This window comes from Microtus ochrogaster, unplaced genomic scaffold (genome assembly GCF_000317375.1).
Source record: "Microtus ochrogaster isolate Prairie Vole_2 unplaced genomic scaffold, MicOch1.0 UNK1, whole genome shotgun sequence".
Lineage (NCBI taxonomy): Eukaryota > Metazoa > Chordata > Mammalia > Rodentia > Cricetidae > Microtus > Microtus ochrogaster.
Window position 1 is genome coordinate 36,658,893 of NW_004949099.1, and position 9,628 is coordinate 36,668,520.

A 9,628-nucleotide genomic window follows, 5' to 3' on the forward strand; every position below is an offset into this window, starting at 1 on the left:
TTGAGACTCATGATGATTCATTGGTCCTGGTCGTGGAGTGATGGATAACTGGAAGGGTTAACAGTGGGGCACCTGTGGGAAGGCTCTATTCCTGCTCAGGAATTGCAAGGAAGCAGAGGAAAACCGGGGCTAGACAGGAAGGGAGGGGCACACCATCCTCTCATCCAGAGAACCACCCAAAGCCAAGTGTGCCAGGTTCGAGGCCAGCTTAGTCGACATAGTGAATGCCAGACCAGTAGTAACAAAAACCCCCTGTGCGGTGGTACAGTCCTTTAATCCCTACACCAAGGGCAGGCGCAGCTACTCAGAGAAACCCAATCAAACATCTGCAGTCCCGTCAGCACCAGCATGAAGCTGTGGAATGGAAACAGGTACATTAGGTGTGTTTGCTATGACCAGGGACTGGAAATAAATGACAAATCAGAGGGAAAGGCAGCAATTCTGCTCTGGTCGGGAGTGCAATCCACCACAGGCTGCCTATGGCTCTCCGGGAAGAGTGAGGTCACACTGACCTCTGTAAAGGCATGGGGTGAACTTCAGCAAAAGAAACACTATGAGCAAAGTTGGGGAGAGGCAAGAACAACACAGAACAACCTCTTCAGTAACCCATGTATAGGAAGCAGTGCTATCCTTCCCTGTGGTCTGTGTCTGGAGGGTTCACCCCGGCTCTGCCTCAGGAGAGCAGGTATCACAAGTCCATACTGCCGCACCTGCTATGAGCAGCGGTGGATGAATCTAGGAGGCTGTGCACACAGTAGGGGGCTGTGCACACAGGACCCTCTTCCCACTATGTTCCTAGCCCCACAGCCAGGACTCAAGAGATTGCTTGAAGCCCAGGAAAAATGAACGCATGGGAAAAAAATAAGCTTGTGGACATGGCATACATTCAGAATCTTTATTTCAAAACAAAAACTACAATAACATGAATAGAAAGTATATATGGAAATATTTACAAGCTGGCCATTGTCAAATGGAAACATTCCACCCAGTGTTACTGCCAACTCACGGAGGAGCAGAAGAGGGAAGGCTGAGGAGCCACCTTTCCCCAGCAAGGGCCCTCTTCGTAGCTTTGTGAGTTTTTAATCCCAAGTCTCAATGACCACAGGGAGTCATGAACAGGTACTGAAACTGAGTACTGAAAATACTGCTATATGCATGGGTTTGCCTACAGGGTCTGGAATGTGTGAGCACCAAGAGGGACAGAGGGGTCCAGTGACTGATGGAAAAGGGGGCAGGACCATCAGGGCCATCTCCATTTGTGAGCCCTGTAGAGTTCTAGGGGATGGCAATGGAGGGGATCTGTGACCCACAGCAGGGAATCTTGACATTCTTCCCAACACACTAGAGTGCATGTTTCCTAGCTCCTTTAAAGAAAGTCTCCCTCTCCACACAACTGGGTCCTCAGGAGTCCCGACCTCACTCTTTCCCTAGTCCAGCTGGAGGGGGGCTGAGCCCGCCACCCCCAACCTCAAGGAAGCAGCCCTCTCCAACAAGAACAGGGAGCCAGGAGAGTGCAATCTAATCCTGGTGCGAACTCCGCCTGGCAGAGGCCCTGCGGCTCACGTACACAGGGATGAGCTTGAATGGAGTCTAGCAAAAAGAAAATGACAGGAACAGGGGAAACAGGTACCTCCCAGCCAGAGCAAAGTGACGGTGCACTCACATTCATATCCTCAAGCGTGGGCCACACTGCACAATTCCACTGCTCCTCCAGTGTCCAGCAGAGTCAGGGCCCCTCGGGCACTTAGCGCAGTTATCACAGAGACACAGTGACATGGGAGCCTGAGAGTGTACCAGGCATAGACGAGCATGCCATGACCGCAGAGCAACATGGTACTCAAACAAGGTAACTGATAATCATTCAGGAAAAACCCTCTCCCAGAGCTGAGGTAACGAAGTTCAAATTTGCTATGAATCCCTTTACACCAAAAATAAAACAAAAATCAACACATCAAAATCTCAAGAAACAACACTGAACTAAGAAATGCCTCTCAAGAACTACTGCATGACGTTCCTCTCATTTGTATGGCTCGCTCACCAGCTGGGTGGTGGGGGTGACCGCAGGAAAAGAAACCGTGAGTTCATCAGGACAGGAGGGACATGTCTGGCCCAGGTGAAGGAGAAGTATCCTGCAAATCCTCCTCCCTTCTCTGGACTCCATGCAAAATCAAAGGCCACCAACACCACTAACTACAAAGCCCACCTTTGTAAGAAGCAGAGATTTCAAGTAACACAACATAAAAACTCTAATCTTAAAAGGCTCACCGAAAGCTGGGAGCCTTTTCCTACAGGCACTCACTCTTCTGAGAGGACCTCGAAGAGATTTTGTCTAGGACGGAGGCAGCTCGCAGGCCAATAGTAATGTCTGCCCTCCATTCCGGTTGCGCCTTCACCCTCCAGCACCAAACCTTTGTTCCTCTAGTACCTCTCTTTAAACACCTCCCTCCAACCTAATTTTCTTACTCTTTCATTATTTGGTAAAATTACATTAAAAAAATAAATATTTATGCAATAAAACCTGAAGATAAAATAAATAAAACTCAAGTTACTTAGCTGTGTGGAGCTGTGTCAAGTGAGGAGGGCTTGAATCCCCATGGCCCCCAACACTGGGAGTGAAAATCTTTGTTTCCCTGGCAAGCTGAGGTTGGGGGAGGCAGGGCTGCACCCCATTCCTACTCCCTAGGTGAGGGGACCCTAAAACCTAAGGGGAGCTGCAGCCACTCCTTCCTGACACGAAGGTAGGTTCACTCGATCTCTCCAGATTACAAGAGAAATATCCAAGAAATGTAACAGTTAACAAAGCCATTGATGATCCGACTAACCCCAGCCGTGGGTGCAGCTGAGTGTTCGTGAGTGTGTGGGCTGAGAAAGGATCACATAGCAGCATTCAGAAGCAGTCCTGGTTCATCCTGATGAGGTCTCCCGGCTTTCGGGGAGGTTGTTTGCTGCACTGGAGGGAGGTGTAGGAGGTCCGCCTCAGGCATTGGCAGGGCTCTCCTTGCCGGGCTGCACGCTGTTCATCTCCATACCAGAGGTTTTCCCAGCCTGTGCCCGCCCCTCGAAGGCCCGGGTAATGTCCTCGAAAGTCCTGCCTTTGGTCTCAGGGACTTTGAAGAAGGTGAAGATTAAGAAGACCGCGAGGAAAACAGCGAAGATGATGAAAACATAGGCTCCCAAGGCGGCCTAGGAGACAGGGGAGGAAGGTTGGTCATTGGCAGCTAACTGGCTCATTTCTAGCCGGCCTTAAACTACAGAGCCTCCATATTGAATGAATCGGCAAGATTGCTTCCCTTAATATGGCACTGTTTCTCTGTAATTCTTTGTATCATTTTTAAAAACATTTATTTCATATACAGTGTTCTGCCTGCATGTATGCTTATAGGCCAGAACGGGGAACCAGCTCTCATTAAGGATGGCTGTGAGCCACCATGTGGTTGCTAGGTATTGAACTCAGGACCTCTGAAAGAACAGTCAGTGCTCTCTCTCAACCTCTGAGCCATCTCTCCAGCCCTGTATCCTTCTTTTCTATAGTCACTCACTCAAACTAGATGCTTCCAAACACCTTCTGAGCAGGATTTTGCTTCTGATTTATTACATAAAGCATTTTCTATTCCCACGGGTATTTCTAGAAACCTGGATTTTAAAACTTATAGTCAAATGTCTAAGATCAAAATCTTCAGAAGGGCCAGACGTGGTGGCACACTTTATTTTTACTAATTATTATCTTATGTATATGGGTGTTTTGCCCGTATGTATGTCTGTGCACCACTGTGTGCCAGGCTTTATAGGCAGTTATGAGCTACCTTATGGGTGCTGGCTGGGAATAACAGAGCCTGGATCCTCTGGAAGAGCAGCCAGTGAGACATCTCTCCAGGCCCAACACAAGCCTTTAATCCCAGGGCTCAGGAGGCAGAAACAAGCTGATCTCGGAGTTCAAGGCCAGCCTGGTCTACAGAGTGATATCCAGGCCAGCCACAGCCTTACAAGTGCTGGCATTGCCAGTACCAACCAGGCTTGGCTCGTCCCTTGCCTCTGCAGTTTCCTTGTGGGAAGTCTGGTTTAAAGCTCTTGACACGCAATCTGCCCCAGAGCGTCTACTACTAAGGTGCATCCTAAGTGTGTTGGCTTAAGTAGGCTGGTTTGTGATAATGTTTGATTTTAAATTTACTTACTGCAGCCGATGGGAAGAGCATCCCAACCAAGAAATTGGAGGTCCAGTTAGAACAGCCAGCCACCGCCACGGCAGCTGGGCGGGGGCCCTGGCTAAAGAGTTCAGCCACAATAAACCAGGGAATGGGGCCCGGTCCAATTTCAAAGAAGGCCACATAGACCAGGATAGCCACAATACTGACAAAGCTCATGGCTTCATACTCATCCTGCAAGAGAAGGAAACACAGCAAGGTCTGGTTAAAAAAAAGACAACACGGCATAGGTCCCATTTTTGGATCTGTTGTATAAAGCTTACAGTCACTCTGCTTGGGAGTCAGAAATCCTACTGCCGCTGAATGAAAGCTACTCCATCTCACCCATCTCATTTTGTACCAAGACCAGTTCACTGTCCGTAAAAATGGAACTACAAGATGACTTTTGCAATTTTTTTATTTTTGTTTTTTCTAAACACTGTTTCTCTAGATAGCCCTGGCTGTCCTGGAACTTGATCTGCAGACCAGGCTGGCCTTGAATTTAGAGACCCACCTGCCTCTGGGCCGGGATTCATGGCAGGCACCACCACACCTTGTGGAGGACCTCCTGCCTTTGCCAACACTGGGTTTACAGGTGTGCACTACTGCCAATGTCTGGCCTTCAAGCTGACTGTTAGGAATTAAAGCAGACAGGGCCTGTGAGATGGATCTGTGGGCACAGGTGCTTGCCACCAAGCCTGAGGGCCTGACTCCAGTACCCCAGACCTACGTGATGGAAAGTAATTGGAGGATTAGGAATTCATGGCCATCCTTGGCTATAAAAGACCTCTCCTAAACATTAGACAAATGCGCCCTAAAAGCCCTATCACATGCACACAAGGACAGAGATACTTGTTTCTCAATCTCTGAAGATGCATCTTTAATAAAACTCCAACTTGACTCTACTGATGACCTGGAAGGCCAGGACCTCGGCTACTGCCACAGAGAGTCAATTAGAGCTTCTGTAACACCATTCAAAGAGCACTCACCTTTAGTAACATGGAAATAGTCATGAGGATGGAGCAGATAGCCATGCCTCCCAGGCCTATCATGTGCAGGGTTCGCCTCCCAGCCCGCTCAACCAGGAACACCTGGAAGACAAGGCATTTGCAACTTCACACACACGCTGCGCCTCACCCTGTATTTCCAGGTACCTAATCCTTCCCACACCTCTCCTTTCTCACCCATTCCAATATATGCTGAAATTCTTTTTCTCAGGGCAATTAAAGAACAAAGAGTGCTTTAACTAAATGCGGGTCACTGAAAGGTAGGCAGTCTCTATGTTGGAACGTTAGCAGGAAGGATTCTTGTTTCACCCATCCTTGTCACCCATTCTTCTTTGTTATTTTAAATCTTTATTCATTTTATATACCACCCACAGCCCCCCCATCCCTCTCTTCCCAGTCCCTCCCACCCCAACTTACAGACACTATAGTGAAGATAGTATTAACCACACCCGCTCCAATTGTAGCATAGATTGGCTCCTGGACACCTGCATCCTTGAAGATTCCTGTTGAGTAATAGAACACCTAGAAGAAGACAAAAACTGCATCACGGATTGCACCCCAGGAATACTACTTTCTTTTCTTTTCTTTTTTTTTTTTTTGGTGGGGAGTGGGGTGTGCGACATCTTCCTCTGTAGCCTCTGCCTCTCCAGTGCTGGGGTCACAGGAATGAGTCACCATGCCCACCCAGTTTATGTCTACTTCACTAAATGTTAAAGATGTAAATCCTAGTTCCTCTTTTGTCTCAATTCCCAGTCCTCTCTAGGGATAACATTTAGATGTGATGTGTGCCACCACACTCCCCTTTGCCTCTACGTCATTTCTGTTATTAAGCAGGGCATGAAGGCACACACCTTTATTCCCAGCCTGCACTCAAGAAGCTGAGGCAGGAGAATCTGTGAGTTCTAGCCAGGTTGGTGGAGTAATTTCTACGCCTACTGTAGACTGGATTCCCTTTTCTGTTGTTTTTCCTTTTTGAGACAAGGCCTTTCTATGTAGCCCTGGCTGTCCTGGAACTCACTCTGTAGACCAGGCTGACCTTGAACTCAAGAGATCTGCCTGCCTCTGCCTCCAGAGTGCTGGTGGTGGGTACATGCTAACACCGCCCAGCTAGCTTTACTTGTTAACAATCAAGTCCAGGCTACTTTCAAAACACTCTTGGCAAGGTAGACTCAGGAAATCCCACCCTGCAGTTGGGGTTAGAGTATACCCAGATAAAATCTGCTCATTGAGGAAACGGGGAGCCATCCTAGTGCAATAATGAATTTCCTCAAGGGGGGAACAGGGGGCACCTCGAGGCCTGTGCACTCGATCGTGTGTGATGTTTCAGAACTGGTGTGAAGTGGCTGACCTCAAACTCCGGGGCATTAATGACCGTCCTGTTCCAACTTTTGGAGTAACTACATTCTACAGACATATGCCAACCTGCCAACAAGATCAGGACATTTCGGAACTATTGCTGGGCCCCTTTGACGTCATGGCAGACACTCACGGCATTGATCCCAGAGAACTGCTGAGACAGTTGGAGAATGACGGAGATAAGGAGCGGCTGGCGGTAGTTGGGCGCCCTGAAGAGCTCCAGCACGGTGACCTGCTTCTCCTGTGCCATCCGGGCACTCTCATCTTTCATCTCCTGAATCTCCTGGGCCACATCCTGGGTGCCCCACAAGTGCTGAAGGACTGGGAGAAAGAGGCAAAAAAAAAAAAGAGGCTGTGTCCCCGCTACCCCTCGTTTCCTGTCAGTCAGCAGGCAAGGAAACACAGATGGATGCACCTACAGCCTCTACCTCTGCTTGTCTTTTCCCACTTCGTTCTTGGGTTCTGACAGTCATCAGAAAGCTTTCTGTGCACATGGAGAAGCAGGAAAGGAAGGTGACAAAAACATCCAGTGCAGGGCTGGAGAGGTAGCTCAGCAGTTAAGAGCACTGGCTGCTCTTCCTGAGGACCCGGGTTTAATTCCTAGCACCCACACTGCGGCTCACAACTGTCTGTAACTCCAGTTCCAGAGGACTGGATACCCTTACACAGGAAAAACACCAGTGCACGTAAAAATAAATAATTATCAGACAGCTGGGCGGTGGTGGTACACGCCTGTAATCCCAGCACTTGGGGGAGGCAGAGGCAGGAGGATCTCTGAGTTTGAGGCCAGCCTGGTCTACAAAGGGAGTTCCAGGACAGGTTCCAAAGCTACAGAGAAACCCTGTCTCGAAAAAAACCAAAAAATAAAAAAAAAATTGACTGTTCTCTCCAGGCACGGAACTCAGCTTTCATCAGACAAACAATCTAATGCCCTTGCCCTGAAGCACTCACAAAGCCAAATTCCCAAGGTGATGTCTAAGTACTCACTCTCCTTTGCATGGTCTTCCTCCTTCTTGTTAATGAGCAAGAATCTCGGGCTTTCAGGGCAAAACGGAAGGGCTGCGCTTTGTATGATAGCGGGAATGATGGTTAAGCCCAGCAGCCCAGGCCACAGCTCTTCAGAGCCCAGGATGAAGTCCAAACCAAAGATCTAGAAACCAGACAAAGAGAATACTGAAACCCAACCATACTTCCCAGGCCACAGATTCACTATTAAAAAAAAAAACCATCCATTTCCTTTTTTAACCATACATAGAAAAAAATAAATTGTTTCTTTCCCTTTCTGGGCCCGGCCAGCATCATTAGCTACTGTATGAACTATAGTAATAGCATTTGAAACACATACATATAAAAACATAACTGAATACATGCCAGACCCTGAGGGCCTCACCCACATCATTCACAGAGCAGAGTCAACATGCATTAAACATGGAAAGCTGCAAGGTACCTGAGCCACCAGGATCCCGATAACAATGCCCAGCTGGTTTAGGGTGCCAAAGGCACCCCGCAGGGCGGTGGGAGACACCTCTCCGATGTACATAGGCACAAAGCCTGTGCACAGTCCACAGAAGATGCCGATAACCAGGCGGCCCAGGATCAGCATCTCCACTGACTCGGCTATCTTGGCAAAGCCCATGAGGCAGCCACCAGCGATGGCAAATAGGTTGACTAGAAGCATCGAATTGCGCCTGTGTGGTGGACAAAGTATAATTAGTCAGCAAAGCGGCTCCAGTGTCCTCTCCCCATGGCCTTGTTCCTCTGTAGCCTCTGCAGGCACGAATAAATCTCTTTGCCTTTGTTGCTGTGGGCTTGTATATTTGAGGGAACCGTGTCACTACTGAGCTACACCCCATGGTTCCTTTCTTTCCTTTTTTTAAGAATAAAGTTTAGGGGTTGGAGAGATGGCTCAGAGGTTAAGAGCATTGACTGTTGTTCCAGAGAGCCTGAGTTCAATTCCCAACAAACACAAGGAGGCTCAGAACCACCTGTAATGAGATCTGGTGCCCTCTTCTGGCAGGCAGCCATACATGCAGACAGAACACTGTATGTGCAGTAGATAAATAAATCTTATTACTGTGTGTGTGTGCCAGAATGACACAACACACATTATGGAAGGAATCAGTTCTCTCTTTCCACCTGTATGTGGATACCAAGGACTGAACTCAGGCCATTAGGCTTCTTGGCAAAGGCTGAGCCACCATGCTGGTCCCTTTTTATTACATTCATCATAGAATTGATATTGCAATGATGGTAGGATATGTAGGACAATGTTGTTTCATTTCACTGAAAAGAATACTCTCAGAATGTAGCTAGTCTCAGCTCTCTGTATCAAGTAGTTAGGGCTAGACTAACTAGTACTGATCAGTGATAGGGAATAAACTAAAGCTTTATGTGTTAAATGGTGGCCAAGCCGCTGAGATAGCTACAAGATGTAAAAGATTAACACTGGAAGGCCCGGGACTCTGGCTTTGAGACAGGGTCTCACTATGCAGCCCTAGATAAATGGGGCCTAACCTGCTTCGGCCCTTCTAGCACCGCGGTGCTCAGCGAGCGTGGGATCCATGACCAAACAGACAAGTGAATGGCAAAGGGAGCTGGGAAGAACGCTAACACACGGTCCCCGTCTCCAGAGGCCACCTAACTGGCCCAAGTGTGACACAGCCCTGGGAGCCCTAAAAGCTCCCTTAGGGGACCCGAAATGCGTAGCCAAAGTGCACAAATACCAGTAAGAGTTTAAAAAAAGATTATTCTCCTCCTCCTCTTCTTGATGCGGTTCTTGGGATAATGGAAGAAAACCACAGTGGTTATTAATCAGGAGACCCCATTAAAAACCAAAATAAGCTGGGCGGTGGTGGCACACTAATGCCAGCACTAGGGAGGCTGGGGCAAGTTCCAGGCCAACCTGGAATACAGAGAAAGTTCCAGGACAGGCTCCAAAGTTACACAAAGAAACCCTGACTTAAAAAAAACAAACAAAGCCGGGCAATGGTGGCGCACGCCTTTAATCCCAGCACTAGGGAGGCAGAGGCAGGTGGATCTCTGTGAGTTCGAGACCAGCCTGGTCTACAGAGCTAGTTCCAGGAC

General features: G+C 48.4%; 1 protein-coding gene across 2 annotated transcripts in view; it reads right to left on the reverse strand.

The window, feature by feature from the left end:
- Positions 1–879: 879 nt before the first annotated feature.
- The window catches only part of LOC102002880 (solute carrier family 2, facilitated glucose transporter member 3), a 73,555-nt gene continuing 64,806 nt past the window's right edge, over positions 880–9,628 (reverse strand). For both annotated transcript variants that reach the window (XM_013353054.2, XM_005365171.3), the window contains 7 exons: positions 7,992–8,232; positions 7,532–7,694; positions 6,678–6,865; positions 5,606–5,710; positions 5,171–5,272; positions 4,173–4,376; positions 880–3,183 (listed from right to left, as the gene is read on the reverse strand). In XM_013353054.2, coding sequence (XP_013208508.1) covers positions 2,977–3,183; positions 4,173–4,376; positions 5,171–5,272; positions 5,606–5,710; positions 6,678–6,865; positions 7,532–7,694; positions 7,992–8,232 — 1,210 coding nt within the window. In that variant the 3' untranslated portion in view covers positions 880–2,976. The remainder of the gene's footprint in view (positions 3,184–4,172; positions 4,377–5,170; positions 5,273–5,605; positions 5,711–6,677; positions 6,866–7,531; positions 7,695–7,991; positions 8,233–9,628) is intronic.